Source organism: Microcaecilia unicolor, chromosome 3 (assembly GCF_901765095.1).
Source record: "Microcaecilia unicolor chromosome 3, aMicUni1.1, whole genome shotgun sequence".
NCBI lineage: Eukaryota > Metazoa > Chordata > Amphibia > Gymnophiona > Siphonopidae > Microcaecilia > Microcaecilia unicolor.
In genome coordinates, this window is record NC_044033.1 from 392,376,404 (window position 1) to 392,401,686 (window position 25,283).

General features: G+C 43.5%; 1 protein-coding gene across 4 annotated transcripts in view; it reads left to right on the top strand.

Moving 5' to 3' along the window:
• The window catches only part of HMBOX1 (homeobox containing 1), a 303,546-nt gene that overhangs the window by 178,887 nt on the left and 99,376 nt on the right, over positions 1-25,283 (top strand). For all 4 annotated transcript variants that reach the window (XM_030198707.1, XM_030198708.1, XM_030198709.1 and 1 more), the window contains exon 5: positions 4,499-4,652. In XM_030198707.1, the coding sequence (XP_030054567.1) occupies positions 4,499-4,652 (154 nt within the window). The remainder of the gene's footprint in view (positions 1-4,498; positions 4,653-25,283) is intronic.

Consider the following 25,283-nt stretch of genomic DNA (forward strand, 5'->3'; position numbering starts at 1 on the left):
AACCCTGACCTGCTCAGTATTTCTCAGTCTCCCAGCAGAGGTAGGTGAGTCTGTGCAGTTGGCCCCATTTTTTGCTTGGTTCTTTTCATTCTTTGTTTGGTTAGCTCTTAGTTTGATTTTGGGGGTATTTGAATTAAAAAAAAACAAAAAACAATAAGTACTTACAGGAACTGAAAAGAAAGAAGAACACATTTAGAGCTCTTGGGCCTCGGGTTTGGCCCCTGTGCTTTGTTGGGAGTGCACACTCTGGTCTCTGGGTCCCTCCCTCCCCACCCACCTTGGTTAGTGCAGCTGTGCCTTGACCTCCTTCCCCGCTTTGCCTGGGAGGAGTTCCTTGAGGAGATCTTGGACAGGAGGTGAGCACCAGTGGGGAAAAAAAGGCAGCGGCAAAGGGAGTTCAGTTAAAAAAAAAATATTGCAGAACCATGAGCCACAGCGGCGTGTTTTGGTGCCAGTAGATGCAGCTGCTGGATTCACTGGGACAGGGGACTATAGAGGTGGTAGGATGCGTTTTGCTGGGCACCACTGAGCCACAAGTCCTCGTAGGCTGAGGTCCGCCGGTGTGCTGCCTGTTCGGCGCGCCGCATGGTCTCTGCACACAGTGGCCTTTGCCGCGTCTGTGAAGAGATCATGCTGGTTCTGGGAGAGGAACCCAAATCAAGTGTCCATGAAATGGGGTCGGAGGCCCCGAGATTGGTGTTTGAGGCTGCGATGGGGGATGCTGCTTTGGCAGCACGTTCGGCCACTGATGTGCCGATGTTGGGAGTCTCCGCCATTTCCTCTCCCATGGCAGCACTCGGGGGGACACATCCCATGCTTGTTAGGATGCCCTTGCAGTTTCTTCAGCATTTTGGCCTGTCAGACTTGTGAGTTCTTGTACCAAGTAGAGCGTTGCTGAGCCAGGTACTCGGGCCAGGTTCTACTTGGCGGCTGGACAACCCCGGGTTTTACCTGCGCTGACTGCCGTTCCCCAGGGGTTGAGCCCCTAGGTGCGGGCGGCCTGTAGGACTTACAGGACGGAGCTGGAAGTGGGGTGATGAATGTATCAGCCAGGCAGGCAGCAGGTCAAGAGAGTAATCCAGGTACAAGCGGTAGTCAGTAGGCAGGCGACAGGCAAAAGAATAATCCAGGTACAGGCAAGTCAGTAGGCAGGTAGCAGTCAAGAGAGTAATCCAGGTACAGGCAAGTCAGTAGGCAGGCAGCAGGCAAGAGAGTAATCCAGATGCAGGCGAAAGTCACTAGGCAGGCGGCAGGCAAGAGAGTAATCCAGATGCAGGCGAAAGTCAGTAGGCAGGCGGCAGGCAAGAGAATAATCGAGGTACAGGCAAAGTCAGCAACGAGGGACCAGTAGATAAGAAGCAGACTACAGAGTTAGAAACACCTACTAGGAGAGGTCAGCTGATGGGCTGGTGTCTGACATCAGCAGGGAGAAGGGGCACAGCCATAGGACAAGAGCAGGGGAAGGAGGAACCCGAAGACCAATAGGAGAGAAACAAGGGAAGCCAGGCAGAGGAAGAGCAGACCAGGTGCATGGAAGCAAAGCAATTAAGGAGCCTGCAATTAAGGAGCCTGAACAAACCCAGAGAGGACTACAAACACATGGCTCAGGCAGTGCCAGTCAAGTATGCATGTTAACAGGACCCCGCATAGCCCGAGGACACCGCTTGCATTGAGGTAGGGGACATGACAGTACCCCCTCCTTAAGGACCCCCCTCTGCCTAGTTCCGGGTTTCAGTGGGTAGCGGTCATGGAAATCACGAATCAGGTCAGGAGCATGGACGTTAGCAGCGGGCTCCCAGAAATTGTCCTCTGGGCCAAAATGTTTCCAGGATGGCAGATAAAATAGTCGTCCTCTCTGACGCTTGGAGTCTAGAATCTCCTCTACCTCAAATTCAGGGTCAGGCTCGGAATCAGGAACGATGATCTTCTTGGGTTCCGGATGCCATCTGGATGTTAAAAATGGTTTAAGCAGGGCTACATGGAAGGCGTTGTGAACCTTGAGGTTAGCTGGTAACTGGAGATGGTAAGTGAGCGCCCCCACCCGAGATTGTACTGGAAATGGCCCTATGAATCGGGGAGCAAACTTGAAGGAGGGTAGGCGAAGCCTAAAGTATTTGGTGCTGAGCCAGACCTGTCCAAGTTGAAAAACTGGCACAGTTCATCTTTTTCGATCCGCGAAGAGCTTGTACTTAGCCAAGGCTCGCTGAAGATGTTGCTGGACCTTGGCCCAGATATCCTGAATATCAGTGAGAGTCCGGTGGAACAGAGGCGAGGCTTGTGTCTGAGGGATTGGAAGCGACAGATGAGGATGGCATCCATACACTGTAAAAAATGGCGAGGTATGAGAGGCAGTATGAAAACTGTTATAGGTGAATTCTGCCCAGGGGTGCAATGCAGACCAGTCATTCTGTCGACTGTTAGTGTACATCCGTAGGAAGGCCTTGAGAGTTTGATTGACCCATTCCACAAGGCCATTGGTCTGTGGGTGGTAAGCAGACGAAAAGTGAGTGGTAATCTTGAAGGTAGAGCACAGAGCTCTCCAGAACCTTGAAGTGAATTGAGAGCCCCGATCACTAATGATCCGCAGAGGGAGACCATGTAAGCAAAAAATGTGTTGGATAAAGGCCGTGGCAAGGGTGGCAGCAGAAGGAAGGGCCTTCATGGGGATAAAATGGGACTTCCGGGAAAATCGGTCCACCTTTCCGTATGCACTCAATCATCCTTCTAGATTTCGCTGTCACCTTTTCTACCTGTTTGGCCACCTTAAGAACATCTATAGTTTCCTGGAGCAGCCCAGGATCCCTTCTTTAAAATAAATAAATAAAATAAACTGGTGTTAGGTTGGCTACCCTCCAATCTCTGGTATCATCGTCATTTTGAGGGAAGTTACAAATTACTAGTATTAGTTTAGCAATTTCATATTTGAGCTCGTTCAGCACTTTGGAGTGAAGACCATTTCGTCCTGGCTTTCTGTTGCTCTTCAGCTTGTTAATTTGATTAATCCAAGAGAATGCTGAGACAGCAACTACAATTATGGTAAGGAAGCTACACACATATGTATTGTCATATGGGAAAATTGTCTTGAAACTTGGGAAAAGGGAAGTTTGGGTTCAACTGAAATTTGTGTCTAGGTAAAATTCTGTGTTTAAAAGCCAGTTAAAAGAAATAATCAAAGGTAGTAATGCTTTTTGTTAGTTTTGATTCCCATCTATCCCAGTCTCAGTTTTATATTTATACTTTTTTTAAGCCAATTAAGAGTATGGGAAGGAAATTTTTCACTACCAGGTTTAATTGGGCATTTTCATCAGCAATAGATTAGTTCTAGGACCTTTTAGTTAATTTGAAGCAAATATGAGATAAGTAGCATAAGATATATCTCATGAGTGTGAGGGACTTTATATTAGTTGAGGTATCTCTATTTTCTTAGAACACTAAGAGAACTAAACTACTTATCAGTACTAAGATGCAGACAGAAGTCCGGCTGCAAGATGAGGGATAAGCTAGTCTTTTGGGCCAAGTGCTACTTACCTCCCAGTTGGTGAGAGGTTATATGTGTGCACTTGGTTCAAAGATCTCCTAGCTCTCGGGGAACACAGGGAAACGATAAAAAAGGAATTATGCAACCAGAGGAAGAGAACAGGTGGACCATGGACAGGAGCAGCAGAAGAGGGGACTGTTCTCTGCTCTGCTTCCTCTTCTCTGAAAGCTGAAGCAGAACATCCCTTCTGCTCTGGAGTTTGAAAAGAAGTGCCAGAGCTGCATTCCAGGCCATTGTCCCAAAAGTTTATACCCTAGTCAGAATTTGTTTGTTTTCTCAGGTTTGCACTGAGCATGAGGCTTGCCTCTATACCCTAGTTTATACCCTAGCCTACCTCCATACCCTGTTTATACCCCCATGGCCTAGTTTACACCCCCATACCCTGTTTATACTCCTAGTCAATGTTTCATTTTGTTTTCACAGGTTTAATATTTAACACTTTAGGTAAGAATACTACAACACTTTGCAAAGTATTGCTTGCACATTTTATTGGTTAGAAGGGGTGGATTTTTTAAGTTGCAGGAAGTTAAATCTTTGAAACGTTTTTGCAGTATTTCATAATACAGTTTTAGACTTTGTCCAGTTTTTTGCTCGTGTTCTTTCTCTAAGCTTAAGTCTGGCTGTAAGCAAGCGCTCACCAATCTTTCTGTGGCTGCGACCACAATTCACATGGCTGCAGAAGATTTGTGGCGCTCAGCCCAGTGCAAGACAATGACATCCTATGGAGCGGCTTCCTAGGTCATGATCCCAGACTTAGGTTTTGCGACCCTGTTTGGGGTCACGACCCACAGCTTGGGAAGTTCTACTCTCTAAGCCTTTGTTTATAGATGAATTCTCTTTGTTAATATATAGCTTTTATCCTCAGTTAGCCTATGGTTTTGTTGCATTTTTCCTTTCTAATAGGCCCTAAAGCAAGATTTTCTGTCTCTTGGGTCATACAATATTTGTTCTTGTTTTTAGGGGCTACACTGAGCATGAGACCTGCCCCCATACCAGTAGAAGACTCAGAATGGAGACAAACGCCTCCTCCTGTTAGTGCTACTTCAGGGACATTCAGATTACGGCGGGGTAGTCGGTTCACGTGGAGAAAAGAATGCCTTGCTGTGATGGAAAGGTACTGTTCTTTGAATGTTATGCACCAGTGGGACTATTCTGTAAACTAAGTGCTAACATTTACTTGTGCATTATGGGCCAGATTCTATATATGGCACCAAAAAAACCAGCGTGGAAAAAACCCCACGTTTAGTGATATTCTATAAACCTCACCTAAAGTTAGGCGCAGTTTATAGAATACATGTAGTGGCCGTCCCTCAACTAAAATTTAGGCGCAGCCATTTACACCAAGTAAAACCTGGTGTAAATGCTCAAGTCTTATTTAGGTGCAGATCGGGCACATTCTGTAACAGTGTGTGTAATTTTCAGCATACCCCTCCCATGGCCACGCCCCCTTTGTGATCCACACATTAGAATTTATGCGGACCACTTTACAGAAGACACTTAGAAGATGCGTATGTAAATTCTAATTAGTCCAATTAGTGCCGATAATTACTTATTGGCCAATTATCAGCGCTGATTAGCTTGTTAAACAATTAAGTTGCATGTGCAAATCGGCTATGTGTGCAGATTTGCAACTTTAGTCACCGTTTATAGAATCTGAGGGTATGTGTGTAAATGTTTAGGGTACTGGCATATATGCACACGTATGTGTGTATATGCCAGCCTGCCCTCTGAGCACTATTCTGAAAATACCCACTTAACATATTTATTTATTAGGATTTATTTACAACCTTTTAGAAGGAATTCACTCAAGGCAGTGTACAGCAAGAATAAGTCAAAGGTCCTTGACAATTACAGCAGTAAAATATTCAAATAACACAAAGTATGGCATTATAATGTCAACACAATACACAATAAAACATTTTAATAGACAGTATAGGGTATAAGCAAAGATGGAACATATAGATGGATAAAAGAGAGTAACAGAAGTAAGAAAATAAGGGACTAGTTTAAAGAAAGTTGCAAATGAGGTCAGAAAGGTTCTTGAACATTATCTTAGCTAGGGTAGGAGTGGGTAAACATGTTGTGCTATAGTATGTGTAGCCGGTGTAATTTATTTTTTCCATTAAAGGCCTGATTGAAGAGCCCAGCTTTTGAAGTAGAGATAGTCTTGTGTTAAGCGGTAAACCTTTTTTTCCGCTGCATTAAGAGCACATTCCTACTGAATGCCGTTTAGTAAAAGGGTTCCTTTAACCTGGTAGGAATTGCTCTGCGCATCCCAGCTGCTGATTATTCAGTGGCACTTAACCAGAAAGTGACACTGAGTATCGCTGCAGACTATCACACAGCACGTATTTGTAAGGGCAGCATACGCAGAGGTGCAGCATGGGCAGGTGCATAACTTACAGAATACTGTAAATTATATGGGTACTCTCACATCAGCTCTGTGACGGGCATAAGTGCTTGCACGTAAATGTTAAGCACATATATATCCAGTTGCGCTAATATTCTATAAAAAAAAATGTAGGCATTCTTTATAGAAGAGGCTCTTATCCAGTGCTTCCCATCGTTTTGTGGCTGTGACCCCATAATTGCAGCCAAATAAAACTGGGAGACCCCCCCTGGAGGTGCAGACTAATGAAGCACTTCTGGATAGCTCACCTAGGTCGTGACCCCAAAGGCAGATTTTGTGGCCTCATTTGGGGTCCGGACCCACAGTCCCACAGTTTGGGAATCTCTGCTCTTAACTAAATTGTAAACCACCTTGCTGTGAGTACATGAAATGGCAGTATATTAAACTTAAACCATAAACCATCTCGGCACCCTGTTATAGAATTGCCCTTAAAACACTTGTGTCTGTGACCTTAGCTTAATTTAAGTTTCCAAGGACATGTGTTATTAACAAAAAATTATGTTATTACAAAGCACTGTTTTTTGTAACATATAGAGAACAAGTTTCAAAATGTTTTACGCAAGTAAAAGCATTTTCCCCATGTGGATAGGCTATCTGAAAATTACACTCCCCATGTTTAGTAAGCCGCACGGCAATGCTGACTAAGCCCATTCAGAGTGAATGGGCTATGTGAGCATTAGCGCATGGCAGCTGCTAGCGTAGCTTAGTAAACAAAGGGATATGTATGCTGTTCAACCATGTGTGTACTTTTAGCCATGAAAACTAGATTTTCAAATGTTTGCGCATACTTTTCAAACAAAATTATCCTTTGTACACGTGGCAATCTTCAAAGTGAAAATACACTACACATGTATTTTTACTGTCAGAACTGGAGCAGAGCACATGGGTAAAATGTATACTTGTCCTTTGTTCCAGTTCAGACAATTTGAAAATTGCCCTTAATGTCTACGTTTTTTGTTTTGTGGAAGTAAAAAGAAAAAGAAGAGTTTTTTGAATTTAGCTTATGCCTTTTTCAGTTGTATCCCATGGCCAGGTTTAGAAGATATTTTTCTGTCCCAAGAGGCCTTACAACCTAACACCCCCCTCCCTCCCGTTTACTACGCTATTCTAGTGTCAACATAGCCCATTGTGTCAACATTGCTGAGCAGCAGCCACTAGCACAGCTTAGTAAACAGAGGTAAGTTTGTACTTGAGGCAATGGATGGTTAGGAAATTTAGGGTAAGATCACAAGGAACCGCAATGGGATATGAACCTGGCTTCCGTGGTGTCTCCAGGAGCTTCTGGCCAGGAGGAAAGGTTAGGACTGCTGTTGTAGTTGGTGATTCGATTATTGGGCATGTAGATAGCTGGTTGGCTGGTGGGCGTGAGGATTGCCTAGTCACTTGCCTACCTGGTGCAAAGATAGCAGACCTCACACGTCACCTAGATAGGATTTTAGATAGTACAGGGGAGGAGCCAGCTGTCTTGGTACATGTGGGTACCAGTGACATAGGAAAATTTGGAAGACAGGTTCTGGAAGCCAAATTTAGGCTCTTAGGTAGAAAGCTGAAATCCAGAACCTCTAGAGTAGCATTTTCTGAAGTGCTCCCCGTTCCACACGCAGGGCCCAAGAGACAGGCAGAGCTCCGGAGTCTCAATGCGTGAATGAGGCGATGGTGCAGGGAGGAGGGTTTTAGACCATAGTAGACCAGGTGGCTTTAAATAAAAAGCAGACAAAAGATTGCAAATTAACACTGTCAGCTGCTGAGCAAGATGTAAATAGGAACAACAAACATAGTTTGAAATGCTTATATGCGAATACCAGAAGCCTAAGAAATAAGATGGGCGAGTTAGAATACATTGCACTAAATTAAAAATGAGATATAATAGGCATCTCTGAGACCTAGTGGAAGGAGGATAACCAGTGGGACACTGTCATACCAAGGTACAAATTATATCGCAGTGATAGGGTGGATTGAATTGGTGGAGGGTTATCATGGTATGTTAAGGAGGGCCTTTAATCAAATTGAAAATTCTGCAGGAAACAAAACACATCTTGGAATCACATACCATTTAAAATGAGTTTATCTTGTTGGGCAGACTGGATGGACCATACAGGTCTTTATTTGCTGTCTTTTACTATGTTACTATGGATTGAAATTCCATGTATAAAGGGGAAACGGATAGTGATAGGAGTGTACTACCGTCCACCTGGCCAGGATGAACAGATGGATGTAGAAATGTTATCAGAAATTAAGGAGGCTAGCAAACTGGGGAACACAATAATAATGGATGATTTCAATTACCCTGATATTGACTGGGTAAATATAATATCGGGCATTCTAGGTTGGTAAAATTCCTTGATGAAATCAAGGACTGCTTTATGGAGCAGCTGGTACAGGAGCCAACAAGAGGAGGAAAAATTCTAGACCTAGTCCTTAGTAGAGCGCATGATCTGGTGCAGGAGGTAATGGTGATGGGGCCGCTTGATAACAGTGGTTATAATATGATCAGATTTGATATCGGCCTTGGAGTAAATACACACAAGAAATCCAATACATTAGCATTTAACTTTCAAAAAGGAGACTATGATAAAATGAGTAGAATGGTGAAAAAAAAACTTAGAGCAGCTACGAATGTCAAAAATTTACATCAGATGTGGATGCTGTTCAAAAATACCATCCTGGAAGCCCAGGCCAAATATGACAGTGTCATGTATTAAAAAAGGAGGAAGGAAAACCAAACGACAGCTGGCATGGTTAAAAAATGAGGAAGCTATTAAAGCTTAAAGAAAATCCTTCAGAAAATGGAAGAAAGATCTGACTGAGAATAATAAGAAACAGCATAAGGAATGGCAAGTCAGATGCAAAGTGCTGATAGGGAAGGCAAAGAGGAACTCTGAAAAAAGATTGTGTTGGAGGGAAAAATACATAGCAAAATTTTTTTTAGGTATATTAAAAGTAAGAAGCCGGCAAAACAATCATTTGGACCGCTAGATGACCAAGAGCTAAAAGGGGCACTCAGGGAAGACAAAGCCATAGCGGAGAGATGAAATGAATTCTTTGCTTTGGTCTTCACCGAGGAAGATTGGGGGAGATACCGGTGCCAGAAAAGATATTCAGTGCTAATGAGTCAGAGAAACTGAATGAAATGCCTATAAACCTGGAAGATGTAATGGTGCAATTTGACAAATTGAAGAGTAGCAAATTGCCTGGACCTGATGGTAATCATCCCACAGTACTGATAGAATTGAAAAATTAACTTGCAGAACTATTGTTAGTAATATGTAATTTATCTTTAAAAGCAAGCATGGTACCAGAAGATTGGATAGTGGCCAATGTTACGCCAATTTTTAAAAAAGGTTCTAGTGTTTTAAAAAAGGTTCAGAGCCGATGGTGGGAGGCGGGGCTGGTGGTTGGGAGGCGGAGATAGTGCTGGGCAGACTTATACAGTCTGTGCCAGAGCTGGTGGTGGGAGGCGGGACTGGTAGTTGGGAGGCGGGGATAGTGCTGGGCAGACTTATACGGTCTGTGCCAGGGCTGGTGGTTGGGAGGTGGGGATAGTGCTGGCCAGACTTATACGGTCTGTGCCCTGAAGAGGACAGGTACAAATAAAAAGTAGCACATATGAATTTATCTTGTTGGGCAGACTGGATGGACCGTGCAGGTCTTTTTCTGCCATCATCTACTATGTTACTATGTTGATCCGGGAAATTATAGACCAGTGAACCTGGCATCAGTGCCTGTCAAAATGGACATTGGAGAGTCATTGGATAAAAGACAGTGTCCTATTGTGGATTAAAAACTGGTTAAAAGATAGAAAACAGAGACTAGGGTTAAATGGTCAGTATTCTGAATGGCGAAGGGTAGATAGTGGGGTTCCCCCGTGGTCTGTGCTGGGACCATTGCTTTTTAACATATTTATAAATGATCTAGAGATGGGAGTAGCTAGTGAAGTAATTAAATTTGCTGGCATGACAAAGTTATTCAAAGTTGATAAATTGCAAGAGGATTGTGAAAATTACATGAGGACCTTACAAGACTGGGTATCCAAATGGCAGACGATGTTTAATGTGAGCAAGTGCAAAGTGATGCATGTGGGAAAGAGAAACCCAAACTATAGCTACGTAATGCAAGGTTCCACGTTAGGAGTCACCTACCAGGAAAGGGATCTAGGTGTAATCATTGATGATATGTTGAAACCCTCTGCTCATTTGCGACGGCAGCTAAGAAAGCAAATAGAATGTTATGTATTATTAGGAAAGGAATGGAAAACAAAACAAAGGACTTTATAATGCCTTTGTATCACTCCATGGTGCGACCGCATGTCGAATATTGTGTGCAATTCTGGTCACCAAATCTCAAAAAAGATATTGTGGAATTAGAAAAGGTACAGAGACAGATGATGAAAATGATAAAGGTAATGGGACAACTTCCCTCTGAGGAAAGGCTAAAGCAGCTAGGGCTCTTCAGCTTGGAGAAAAGATGACTGAGGGGAGATATGAAAGTGATCTACAAAATACTGAGTGGAGTAGAACGGGTAGATGTGAATGGCTTGTTTACTCTTTCTGAAAATACCAGGATTAGGGGGCATGCAATTAAGCTACTAAGTAGTAAATTTAAAACAAATCAGAGAAAATATTTTGTCACTCAATGTATAATTAAACTCTTTCATTACCAGAGTACATAAGTACATACGTATTGCCATCAAAAAAGCAGTTAGCATATGAGGGTTTAATAAAGATTTGGATAATTTTCTAAAAGAGAAGTCCATAAGCCATTGCTAAGATGGACTTGGGAAAAAGTGAGATTAACATGAATGGAGGGGAGAGAGGAGAAATGCTGGACATGGATGGAGAAGAGGGAAGGGAGAGAAGAAATGCTGGACGTGGATGGAGGGGAGGGAAGAGAGAGGAAGGAGATGAGATGAGGGAAAATGAAGAGAGGAGAAAAATTGCACATGGATGGAGAAAATAGGCAGAAGCTGGATCCACTGGACAGTCAAGTCTGCGGAGGACCCAGCTTTTACTTATGGATGTAGGGCAAGAAATGAAGAAGAAAGAAGGAAAGTAAAGAAATAAATGGAAAGGAAGCCCTGGAAACGGAGTTAAGAGGACAGATGGCAGCAGAATCAGATACTGGGCCAGCATGATCAGAAAAAAAAGTCACCAGACAACAAAGGTAGAAAAAAATCATTTTATTTTCATTATAGTGTTTGGAATATGTCCACTTTGAGAATCAGGTGCTCAATGTTAAATGTTTATATTTATTAAATACTTATTTATGGCATTTTATCCCACATTAAACATGAATTAGATTGGAACCTTGGATCATTTCATTTTTTTTCCCTGGAAAGAGTAATGCATTGCCCTCCCCCCCAGGCTCTCTCCCCGGCTATAGCCAGCTCTGCAATTTTGAGGGGGGGGGGGGCACAGAGGTGGAGGGGGGGGCAGAGGTGGAACAGGGGGAGAACCTGTTGTTAAACTTTTACCAGCACACCACTGAGCATAACTCGGTATGGGCACAGCTAACATTTAGGTTCCCACACGTCCACCAGCCACAGAGCCGGCCTAAATGGGGGTACCTAAATTGCAGTAGGGGCGTACATAACTTATTGTATTTTGTGTTATACATTATTATTATTATTTATATTTTGCTCACACCTTTTTCAGTAGTAGCTGAAGGTGAGTTACATTCAGGTACACTGGGTATTTCTGTCCCTGGAGGGCTCACAATCTAAGTTCATACCTGAGGCAATGGAAGGTTAAATGACTTGCCCAAGATCACAAGGAGCAGCAGTGGGGTTTGAGCTGGCCACGTCTGGATGTCAAGACCAGTGCTCTAACCACAACATGTCTGGAGAAATAATAGCTAAAAACTGGTATTATTTTTCCTGGCTAGCATTATTGGGCCACAAAGCTGCAGCTCGATGTTCCCAGGCCACATCTTAAAGGAGCTGGATACTAATGAATAATCTCCCAATCCCCCCTGAAGACCCCCCCCCCCCCTCCTGTGGTTCATTCCATTTTATAAGGATCATCTGCAGTTTAGTAATCTTTCTCTTTTTTGATGGATTTTGCAGCTTTTTGTTGGATTTTAACAGAAAGACCTTTAACTAGATTCTTGCCAAGCAATTAAAAAATCATTGAGCAATCATTTTAGTTAAGTCATGTCTTTTAAAACAGAAGTTGTCAAATTGTCAGTTACCTGCATAAGCCCATAATCTTCACTGGAACTGACATAGTCCATGCTTTTGCAAAACAGTGACCTCTGAGACTGCAATGGCAGAAATTTATCTTTCGGGTTACAGGATATTTTCTACTCCTGAAATTCACACCAGCAGTGAACAACAATCCTAAAAGTATGATCAGTTGGTTTTGTGAAACCTCCTTGATTAACCTCCTCTCACAACCAACATTCAATGTATTCCAGTATTTCATGTTCTCTTCCATTGATCTGCAAGTCTATACATGAATCACATTTGTTCAACCATGCAATGGATTTTGCGATAGCACCACTTACATAGTAAATGATGTTAGATTGTTGCAGGAATTCAGATAGGAATTTGTGATACTTCAGGAGTCAGACAGCACACACCAGAATGAGGGAGAAATCTTCTTTATTTGCCAGCAAACAAAGCAGGACATCAGTTCTAGCTCTCTTCTCTTTCTCTCAGCTCTTTTGATATTATGGCTTCTGTCTCAGCTGCTTCTCTTCTGCTGTCTCTCCTGTTGTCTTCCAGCTTTCTTCCTTTCTTCTGAGCTCCTTCTGACGTAAACTGCTTCTGCTCCTACTTAAATACTGTTCTATCCCCCTCCTAGCCTTGCCCCCCCCTTACTCTCCAATTGGTTAAGGAATAGATTGGTCACTTTGCCTCAACCAATCATTACTTTTGAAATATCAGTTACATAGGTTTGGTATTCCTCAAACTGACCTCTAACCTGGGGCCCCTTAAGCCAGACATTTGGTCTCCAGAACTCTTATATTTTCCTTATGATTAATGTCTCATCTATAGCTTAAACTGGGTTCCCTTAGAGACCAAGAGGCCCTAGTGAGATTGGTTATTCTCATATTCCTAGTCTGGTTCATACTAACTGCTAACTAAACTCTGGCATTCATTAAAGAGGTCAAAAGTCAGTCTTACTTAATAGCATACGGCTATGGTCTGTTATTACTTTCAGGAGGCCAGTCCTACACTTAGCTATAATTAATCAAGACTTTTCCTGACCTTTTTCACCTATCAGCTTATACATTGAACCAGCCAGAACTGCAGATAAGTCAAAACACATGTTTGACCTCTTCACTGCAGTCTTTGCTTAGAAACATCAGACAAAGAATTGATACAGAATTTAAAAAGGTTTTCTACCTATTAACTACACAGAATACACAGAATCAGTATTTCTTATAAGACATATTCTAAATATCAGGAATATCTACATATTAAGCACTTCTAAATAGTATTTCAGCCTATTCTTAAACTACAATATGTCATATGTCTGGCTCATGCCTGCTTACAAAACTATTCAGTATGCCTAATAATATACAGATGTTCCAGCTAGCATTGGCAATTCACAAAGGACAGAGTCTCATTTCTCACTGACCTTTCCTAACCTTTGGCTCAACAGAGTTCTAGTAATTAATTCCAGCCTGCATTCCTTCACTACTTGCTTGCAAGGTAAAAAGCTAGAATTCAAACACCACTTTTAAACCCCAGATTTTAACAGAATTAACCCTTAATATGATTTCTTAGAATTATTCTTTGCCCACTGCCTCAAGATGAATAATCTGGTTAACATCTTTTTTTATGCTGTCCACTAATGGATCATCCAATGAATTTGCTAAACGTTCTTCATTATTAACATTATCGATATCAGTAAGTGATAGGCTTGAAAACTTTATAAGGGATAAGGCTTGAATTTTTCAGCCGCTGTCACGGGCCTGTTTTATCAAAATAAAATTGTTTCCTTGAGATGTAATGGAGCCATCCAAAGAGGGACTTGATAGCATTTGACTAGAGTTGTCCAAGAAGATCATAAATATCTCTAGGGTGATTCAGAAGATATGAAGAATGTTCAGAAAGAGACAAACATGTATGTCTAAGGCAGTGGCATTCCTAGGGGGGCTGACACCCGGGGTGGATCGCCGATGCGCCCCACCCCCCGGGTGCAGCCCCCCCCCCCCCGGTGCAGCCCAACCCCTCCCCAGCGAAAGGACACCCCCCCACCCCGGCGAAAGAACCCCCCGGGTGCATGCCGCTGTGGGGGTGCCGCGCGCTGGTCAGCTTCCTTCGTTTCCATGCTCCCTCTGGCCTGGAACAGGTTACTTCCTGTTCCGGGGCAGAGGGAGCATGGAAATGAAGGAAGCTGACCGGCGCGCGGCACCCCCCCAGCGGCGTGCACCCGGGGCGGACCGCCCCCACCGCCCCCCCTTGGTACGCCACTGGTCTAAGGGCTAGAAATGTCTCTCTACTTAGTCCTGGTTTCTTGGACTCTTCCCAGTGCTGAAGAAAGCAGGAAAATTCTTTAGTGAGAAACTCCAGCTTCCATTGAAAAGAAGATATATCAGGTTCCATCATATAGCTTGTGTTATATTTTCCTTTTATTGGGGTTTTAACATTTAGCACATTCCAAAGTTTCAATATTAATGAAATTAAATTATTTGTGGCCAGGGCTTGCCTTCATTTGTGGCATGTCAATTTGCTGAACATTGCTAACTTAACAGAAATTCTTTCAGTGTTCCTAGCTTGTAATGCAGATAGTCTGTGAGCGTTTTTCTATGACATTGTTTCCTCCAATTGATATGTCAACTATATCAGAAAATTTAGATGTGCAGCAATCAGGTAAGTTGTTTTCCATTGGTGGGCAAATGAAAATTTTGCAACCTTGGAAGTTATACAGATTGTTCTTGTCATGCACAAGATCGAATATAAAATATATTGGCTGTCCAGTTACTGTATCAATGATATGTGTTTTCAAAGCCCCATTGCAGAAAAAATCAACAAAAAAATTCCAGTTTGTGGATGCATTATGCACCAAAATTACAACCATGTTAAATGGAACTTTGCGCATTCAATCCATAACTTCTGTATAGTAGTTGAACAGCTTTTCAGCTGTTAATGTGGTGATGAGATATAACAACAATATCTCTGTAATTCCCAGCAACAGATTTCACCATAAAACACAGTACAGTGAAACCTCGGTTTTTGTTGACGTCGGTTTTCGTCGGTTTTGGATTTCGTTGATTTTTCCGACTAGAAATTTGTCTTGGTTTTCGTCGGTTGCCTCAGATTTTGTCGAAAAAGAAGGTCGTCCATCTCCCAATTTGTATCGGAAGGTGGACATCCTTCTCCCGATTTTGGGCATCCTCGTTAATTGCCTCGGTTTTCGTCGGTTTCGGATTTCGCCGATTGTTTTCAGACTGATTATCAACGAAAACTGAGGTTTCACTGTAAAGTAGATGCTACAGATCCATCTGTAGTTCTGTCCAGTTACTTCATCACTGCTGTACTCAACTCTTTTCACCCCATAGATTTCATCAGTGATCAAAAGAACATTTTGCTTAATCTCTGAGAGTTTGTGTACACAGATTTTATGATATATTTTCAAGTCCTGTTTGGCTGTTAAGACGTTTAGTAATTTTCTTCAGTTACAGCTTACGGTAAGCAAAGAATATGTGTCTGTAGAAGAATGTCATAGGCCGATAATATAGCAGCATGAATTGGTAAATACATGGACAGTTAACTCGGATTAATAGATTTGACCAAACTTATTCTTGCACAACAGGCAAAGCTGTTCAATAATAAAAGTAACTTGACTGTATTCATCTGATTTAGAATCAGGCAGACAAGAAAGGCTTTCCTTCAGTATTCTCTTAGTCATCTTTATGTTTAAAGTCCATGGTCCCATACTTCTGTCAGTCATCCATGGTTATAGAAGAGCCACAAAATTAATAAGCTGAGAAAGTTTTTTAATTCTATCATCAATTACCAGATCTTTGTTTCCATTACATCTATCAACAGATGAGTCCCTAAAGAGTGAGTTATGTCCATCTACCATCAGGTGGAGATAGAGGAAGCAAGACTGAACTCTGTTCTTATATAGGATGGCTCTATCCTCAATTCTTATTGACCTATAAGTGCATTCACTCTGCAGCTCCTCAGTACCTCTCCATTCTCATCTCTCCCTACATTCCTCCCCGAGAACTCCGTTCACTTGGTAAATCTCTCTTATCTGCACCCTTCTCCTCCACTGCTAACTCCAGACTCCGTTCCTTTTATGTTGCTGCACCTTATGCCTGGAATAGACTTCCTGAGCCGGTACGTCAAGCTCCATCTCTGGCCGTCTTCAAATCTAAGCTAAAAGCCCACCTTTTTGATGCTGCTTTTAACTCCTAACTCTTGTTCACTTGTTCAGAACCCTTATTTTATCATCCTCACTTTAATATTCCCTTATCTCTTGTTTGTCCTGTTTGTCTGTCCTAATTAGATTGTAAGCTTTGTCGAGCAGGGACTGTCTCTTCATGTTCAAGTGTACAGTGCTGCGTACATCTAGTAGCGCTATAGAAATGATAAGTAATAGTAGTATGCAGTGTTCCTCTACTTCTAGCAGATGGCTGTACGGTCTCCCAGCAAATTTGGGCTCAGCGGTTGGTTTTCTCCCTTTCTGGGTCTCCCTGTCTGGTTGAGCTTGGGGGTGCTTGGCAGATTGGACAGCCGCCTTGGGGGTACATCTGCTGCCAGGTCCCTCCCTCTCCTCCGTTGCTTGCTTGCATTCTCTTTCCTCACAAACAAAGGGAAAAAAGTAAAGCAAGGCAGTGGGAGAGTGTGCTTTTTTGAGCACTTCAGACTGCCATTGGGGCTGCTGAGCGGGGAGTCTTCTATTCTCCTTGGCTCTGCCTTGTGGAGAACTGGCCTGTGGGGGCAGCCTGAATAGTGGTTGTCAGGTTCCCTGCTGTGTGCAGCTAGCAGCTTATTGCAGCTGAGATGGTAAAGCACTGTTTGTGCTGCTCTGCATGCCATTTGGCTTTTGGACTCTGCCAAGCATGTCTCCCGCTTTCCGGATTGGCAGGCACTTTGGGGTCATTGGTGCCATTGAATTCCTGTGGTGGGAAGACATCCTCTTCTGCCGGTTAGCTTCAGCTGCTGCCATGGAATCAGAGGCCATTTTGGAGGTGTATGTGGCTGAATCGAGTTCCGGTTCTCAGCCTTCTGGCCCTTCCCAGGTAAGTCCTTCATGGTCTTCTGCTATGCCTGGGTAGTTGCCCTTTTCCCCAGAATTTGTTTTGCTGCTGCACCAGGCTCATTTGTTAAAGAGGTCACTTTCTGTGGATGGGGGGAGGAGAGGGGAGGCTTCGGCCTCTCTGCCACATTCGGAAGGTGCATGGTCTGCAGCCTCAGTCCAAATGCTTACTCTTGAGGAGTTGGAGGAACAAAGCTTCCTCTGGCCGAGGCTGATGATCCCACTGTGGTGTAGATATTCCACAAGTTGGAGTTAACCTTATTTATTACTAAAGCACTAGAGGCCTTGAATACTTCTGCTCTGGCCACCTTGGTTGGTGCTGTTGCTAACCCTATGACGGCCAGTACTAAGAGGCCTCCCAGGTTCTTTCGTGTCCATGAGGCCATGCAGGAGCTCATTACTGCCCAGTGGTCCATGCCAGATGCAGGATTAAAGGTGGCTCGGGCCATGGCTCAGGAGGAGCTAGATAAACTTCAGCTACCCAAGGTGGATGCTTTGGTGGCGGTGATAATGAAGAAATCAACGCTGCCAGTGGAAGGCGGCATTGCCCTCAAGGATCGGCAGCATAGGAAGTTGGAGTCCTCCCTCAAGCTATCCTTTGAAGTGTTGGTTTTGTAGCTGCAGGCTTTGGTGTAGTTCATATGGGGCTCAGGGGTTCTTGAGCTGGATTCATCAAACAGTGGATGCCCTGGCAGATTCTGATTATGCTGCGGCCCTGCAGGTCCTTTCCATGGAGACAGGGCTGGTGTACTTGGCTGACTTGCTATACGATTTACTCCATGCCTCGGCCAAGCAAATGCCCTTGGCAGTGACTGCATGACACCTGCTGTGGCTGCAGTATTGGGCAGCGGATTTTTTCTTCCAAGCAGCACCTGACCAAACTTCCCTTCCAGGTCAAACTTCTCTATGGTGAGGATTTGGAAAAGTTAATATAGGATTTGGTAGACTTCAAGCCCTAGCGATTGCTGCACCTTAAGTATATTTGTAGGTACAGGCCTGGGCGCACTCGGTCCTTTCAGAAACCCAGATATCAGCAAAGCCAGCCCTTTCAGGCTGAGAGTTGGGTATTGATGGCAAGGTGTTTAATTGTTTTAATTAATTTTTGAGGAAAAGATCGTATAAGGTAAAGAAGAATGGAGCTGTTTCTGCATCTATCCAAGATACTTGAACATGCTGTTCACCGCCATTGTCTTGACTTTTTTTTTTTAATCTCAAGCTATTCTTGATCCACTTCAATCTGGCTTTCGGCCTCTTCATTCAACTGAAATAGCCTTTGCTAATGTCTGCAATGACCTGTTCCTGGGCAGATCCAAAGGTCTCTATTCTGTCCTCATCCTTCTCAATCTATCTTCTGCTTTTGATACTGTTGATCACCGCCTACTCCTTGATACGCTGTCCTCACTTGGATTTCAAGGCTCTGTTCTTTCCTGGTTTTCTTCTTATCTCTCACATCGCACTTTTAGTGTATACTCTGGAGATCCTCCTCTACTTCTGTCCCACTATCAGTTGGTTTAACTCAGCGCTCAGTCTTGGGACCTCTTTTTTTTTCTCCATCTAAACTTCTTCCCTTGGAACTCTGCTCTCATCCCATGGTTTTCAGTATCACCTTTATGCTGGTTACTCCCAGTTCTATCTCTCTATATCAGAAATTTCAGTGGGAATCCAGGCCCAACTATCAGCCTGCCCATCTGACATTGCTGCCTGGATGTCTGACCACCATCTGAAACTAAACATGACCAAGACTGAGCTTCTTATCTTTCCCCCTAAACCCACCTCTCGTCGTCCCCCTTTCTGTATCCCTGTGTTTAACACTCTCATCCTCCCTGTTTCATCAGCTTGTAGCCTTGGGGTTATCTTTGACTCCTCTCTCTCTTTCCATGCAAATATACAACACAGCTAAAACCTGTCGATTCTTTCTGTATAAGACAGTGGCATAGGCAGACTGCCAATTTTGGATCGGCCTGAACCCAAAGTGGGTGGGCACAAAATTTTCTCTCTACCCCCCTCCCCCAGCAAAATTTAGTCACGCTAATCAGATGCATTTGTCACACAGGGTAAAGTGCTGCTTTTCAGTGCATCAGATTTCAGAAAATTTATTTAATAGCCTAACACCCTTTTCAGTGAGTTTTCAGAGGCCAAAACCTCCTGCCTCAGGTCAGTATAATGCTGTTACGGTATCCTCGCCTGACCTAAGGAAGGAAGTATTGGTCTCTGAAACTTCATTAACACAGGTACCATATTACTTTATCCTAAATTAAAAATAAAATTATTTTCTTTACCTTTCTTGTATGGCCATTTACTTTTTCTCATTGTGTCGCTCCCAGTCTCTAGATTCTGCTTTCCTTCGTTTTCGCTTAACTCTTCTGCCACGGTTTCCTGGCCATTTCTCATTTTTCTCTCCTTTTTCTTTGCTTTCTTCAATATTTTTCTGCCTCTCTCTCCCTGTCCTGATTTAATTCATTCTTACTATCCATTCTTTAATTTCCTTCATCTACTTATGGCTTTTCATCTTTTTCTCACCCTTATTCTCCCCATGCCCCTTCCTCTTATTCTCCAGTCTTTCACTACTCTCCTTTTCCATCCAGCAGCTCTCTTCTTTCTCTCCCCATCCTTCCAGTCTCCCCTCTCTCTCCCCATCCTTCCAGTAGTCTCCCCTCTTTCTTTCTGCATCCTTCCGTCCAGTGTCACCTCTTTCTCCCTACCCTTCCATCCATCGTCTTCCCTCTTTCTCTCCCCATCCTTCCATCCATCTACCCTCTCTCCTGATCCTTCCATCTAATGTCTCTCTCTCCCTCTTTCTAACCAGAGTCTCTGTATCACTCTACCATTTTCTGTTCAGTGTCCCTTCTCTCTCCACATCCTTCCAGTCTCTCCCCTTTCTCTCTGCATCCTTCCAGTCTCTCCCCTTTCTCTCCCCATCCTTCCATCCAGAGTCTCTCTCCCCATCCATCCGTTTTCCCTCTTTCTCTCCCCATCCTTCCATCTGTTTTCCCTCTTTCTCTGCCATCCTTCCATCTGTTTTCTATCTTTTCTCCCCATCCTTCCATCTGTTTTCCCTCTTTCTCCCCATCCTTCCATGTTTCCCTCTTTCTCCCCATCCTTCCATATTTTCCCTCATTCTCTGCCATCCTTCCATCTGTTTCCCTCTTTCTCTGCCATCCTTCCATCTGTTTTCCCTCTTTCTCCCCATCCTTCCTTGTTTTCCCTCATTCTCTGCCATCCTTCCATGTTTTTCCCTCATTCTCTGCCATCCTTCCATGTTTTCCCTCATTCTCTGCCATCCTTCCATCTGTTTTCCCTCTTTTTCTCTCCATCCTTCCATCTGTTTTCCCTCTTTTTCTCCCCATCCTTCCATGTTTTCCCTCTTTTCCTCGACGAGGCCCGCCCTGCATGCCAGCGCCAGCCCTCATTGCCGGCCACTGCTGCTTTTCCTGTTGTGCAGCAGGGCCGGCGCTACAAAAAGAAGAAGCGCTAACGGCGCTAAGGACGAAAAATGTTTAAAAAAAAAAAAAAAAAGCGCGGCACCGGCAGGCACTGTCTAGGCAGCCTTGAGGCATTGGCTGCTGGCTCGCAGGCTCCTCCCATCTCTTACGTTACTGCCCCTGCGTCGCTCCAGGGGCAGTGTCATAGGAGACGGGAGGAGCCTGCGAGCCAGCAGCCAATGCCTCAAGGCTGCCAAGACAGTGCCTGCCGGTGCCGCGCTTTTTTTTTTTTTTAACATTTTTCGTCCTTAGCGCCGTTAGTGCTTCTTCTTTTTGTAGCGCCGGCCCTGCTGCTCAACAGGAAAAGCAGCAGTGGCCGGCAATGGGAGCTGGGGCTGGCGCTGGGTGGGCCTGGGCTGAAATTGGGTGGGCCTGGGCTCAGCCAGGCCCACCCGTAGCTACGCCCCTGGTATAAGATCACCAAAATTCATCCTTTCCTTTCTGAGCACACTACCAAAACCTTTATCCATACTCTTATCACCTCTCGCTTAGACTATTGCAACTTGCTTTTCACAGATCTCCCACAAAGCCATCTCTCTCCCCTTCAATCTGTTCAAAATTCTGCTGCACAATTTATAATCTAGAACCAGACAACTTGAACTAGCCTGGAGAAAAAACAAAAATGATCAAAATCTAAACGCTTGGAAAGAATCACATAGAAAATACAAAAATGAAATAAAAAAATCCAAACAGAACTACTATAATGAACAACTAGGTTCTGACTACAAAGACATGAAAAAGTTATACAAGCTACTGGATAAATTACTAGACACAAAACCAGTGTCCTCAACAAAATCAGGAATCCCAACAGCAGACGATCGTGCTAACTACTTCAAAGGCAAAATTGTCGATTTATGCAAAAATATGTCACAGGACTACACCAACCTTGATACCTTCCTTAATGAGCTAGACCCACGATCAGAAGAATACCCAGCCAACTGAACTTGGACAAATTTCGTCCAGATCATACAAGGAACAATAGCACTAGCAACCAATAAGATCTTTACAGCCTACTGTCAATTAAACACCTGCCCCAATTATCTAATGAACCTCCCCCCCCTGCTCGATTCATCACTGAACTTACCTCCCACCTCAACTTCTTGTTCCAGCATGGCATATTCCCCAAAGACAAAGGTAATATATTAATCACACCATCACCAAAAGACACCAAAAAGAAAACTAACGATATCACCACCTACCGACCTGTGGCATCCATCCCACTTACAACCAAACTGATGGAAAGCATTGTAGCTAAACAACTTACTGAATACATCAACAATTTCTCAATCCTTCATGAATCACAGTCAGGCTTCAGATCTCTCCACAGTACGGAAACTGTCCTGGTAACTCTCCTATCCAAGTTGAAAAAGGAAATTGCATTAGTTAAAACATACTCCTCTTGCAATTCTACTTGTGAAGCGCATTCGATATGGTTGACCACTATATACTATTAAGAATACTCGACAAGCTAGGCATAGAAGGGAATATACTCAAATGGATCAAGGGTTTCCTAACCACAAGATCTTATCAAGTAAAAGCAAACTCAAACATATCACCATCATGGAGTACCGATTGCGGAGTACCCCAGGGCACCTCTCTCACCCATATTATTTAATCTGATGATGATCCCCCTTGCTCATGCCCTATACAAGCATAATCCTAATCCTTTTCTGTATGTGGATGATGTCACCATTTACATACCGTTCAACTCTAATCCAACAGAAATCACTGTTGCAATAAAGACTAGTTTAAGCTTAATGGATGCCTGGGCATCAGCATTCAAACTCAAACTCAACAAGGAAAAAACTCACTGCCTTATTCTCTCTTCTCACCACAAAACAAACCTCCCTTCATCCATAAAAACCCCTGAACATACTCTTCCAATATCAGACAAACTGAAGATCCTTGGAATTACTATTGACACCAACCTAACCCTGCAGAGTCAAGCCTCTGCCACTACGAAGAAAATGTTCCATTCAATGTGGAAATTCAAATGGATCAAACAATTCTTCCCAAGGGAAGCTTTCCGTAACATAATTCAAACAATGGTACTATCACATGTTGACTACTGTAACGCCGTATATGCGGGATGCAAAGAACAGATCTTAAGGAAACTCCAGACCGCGCAGAACACGGCAGCTAGACTCATTTTCGGAAAGACAAGATTCAAAAGTGCTGAACCCCTTCGCGAAATACTGCACTGGCTACCCATCAAGGAATGAATAGCCTTCAAAATTTGCACTCTGGTCCACAAAATAATCCATGGTCTGGCCCCAACCTACATAACTGAACTTATTGACTTACCAACTAGAAACATCATCGAATCATCAAGAACGTTCTAAACCTGCATTACCCAAACTGTAAAGGACTAAAATACAAATCAACATATGCATCCAGCTTTTCCTACATTTTCACCCAGCTCTGGAACGCTTTACCTAGAAACATTAGAACTGTGAAAACCCATCTAAAATTTTGAAAAGACCTCAAGACTCACCTCTTCTGGAAAGCTTACTCAGCAGACCCGAACTAATTCATGAACAATGCATCACATTTTTTGATCTAAGAAATGAACAATACCCCTTCCACATAATCCTATTACTTCAAACTGTACGAATTTTACCACTCCAGTTATAATTACGTGTACTTCTACCCTTATCCTACTCTGTATTGCTCACTAGAAGCTGTAGTCCCATCCCCAGAGACTTATGAGCCTCATTGGGATTACTTTTCTCTATATGCTACTATATATTCGTCCCAGAGTTGTATTCTAATTTGCCGGAACCTTATCAGCTTCCTTGCACCTACTGTTACTCTTATTTTCCACTCTGTATATATTCCCGGAGTTGGTACTCTCCTCTCCGGAACCTGTAAGCCACATTGAGCCTACTGCTATGAGGGAAAATGTGGGATACAAATGTAATAAATAAATAAATAAATAATCCACTAGTGTCGGTATGCTCACATTAGCCCTCTCCTCAAGTCACTTCATTGGCTCCCTGTCCGTTTCCACATACAGTTCAAACTCCTCTTATTGACTTACAAGTGCATTCACTCTGCAGCGCCTCAGTATTTCTCCACTCTTATCTCTCCCTACAGTCCTCCCTGGGAACTCCGTTCATTTGGGCAAATATCTCTTATCTGTACCCTTCTCCTCCACTGCCAACTCCAGATTCTGTTCCTTTTATCTTGCTGCACTATATGCCTGAAATAGACTTCCTGAGCCAGTACGTCAAGCTCCATCTCTGGCCATCTTCAAATCTAGGCTAAAAGCCCACCTTATTCACTTGTATATTACCCATGTCTGCTTTATCATTTCCACCTTAGTAATTCCCTTATCCCTTATTTGTCCTGTTTGTCTGTCCAGATTAGATTGTAAGGTCTTTTGAGCAGGAACTGTCTCTTCATGTTCAAGTATACAGCGCTACGTACATCTAGTAGCGCTATAGAAATGATAAGTAGTAGTAGTAGGTGGGAACTCCAGCTCTAGACCTGATGGTGTCCAGGCACAGCGCAAAGGTACTTCAGTTTTTAGAAGAAGGAAAGGAGGGTAGGGTCAGAGGTGATGATCAGCAGGGTGCATCTGGGAAAGGTGATTCTCTTAGCACCGGACTGGTTGAGGAGGCCTTTGTACATGGATCTGAATTGCCTTCGGGTGGATCGGCCCTTTTGCCTGCCTCTGGCAAAGTGGATTTCTGAGTTGCAGGCTCTGTCGTGTAGAGACCCTTTTCCTGTTTTACAAATGTGGGCATGCCCGTTAGAACGGTTCTGTCCTTTTTGCCTAAGGTGGTCTCCGCTTTTCATCTGAACCAGCTGGTGTTTTTGTCTTCCTTTCAGCGGGAGGCCTGTGGCAATGACTTTCTGGCTTTCCAGGCTCTCAACTTGTGTTGGGAGCTTCTCTGCTATCTCGAGGTTACCAATGAGTTTTGCTGCTCTGATTATCTCTTTGTGCTATTTGCGGGTGCAGAACAAGGGGCGCCTGCTTCTATGATGTCCATGGTGCATTGGCTTAAAGAGTCCATTTCTTCTACTTACGTGTGGGCAGTCAAGTGCCTGCCTATTTCTCTGTGAGCGCACTCTACGCAGGCTGTGTCAACCTCCTGGGTGGAGTCACAAACCATTTCTTTGGAGGAGACTTGCCATTCAGCGACCTGGTCATTATTGCACATATTTCGCGATGGATTGAAAAGAAAAGAAAAAACATTTTTTGTTTTTGATATTTCTCCTGATGAAGGTTGCGAAACAGTGGGGTCCCTTGCTGTCAGGAAAGTTTGTAAGACATTGCGAGTGTGGAGGTTAATACCCACTTTAAAAAATTAAACAAAAACAGATAGTATTCAACTTCATGACCTTTGTAAAAGTATGACTGGAAGAAACGAATCAGCTATTTGAAACTCTTTTCATTACTGTTACCTGGGAACCAGGACGCAAAGACTTTGGAAGAGGCATAAATCAGCACATTAAGTTGTTATTGATTTTTGAATGTTTTGCTGCCGATATATGCTGAATAGTACACATTGTAATCGTGTTTTATTTGTCAACACCTTCCAGTTTTTCATTGAGAGAGGTCTAGGAAGGGATACTATAGTTTCTTACATCCATTAGTACTCTCTATAGTGGGGTGTATAGACTTTGATCAT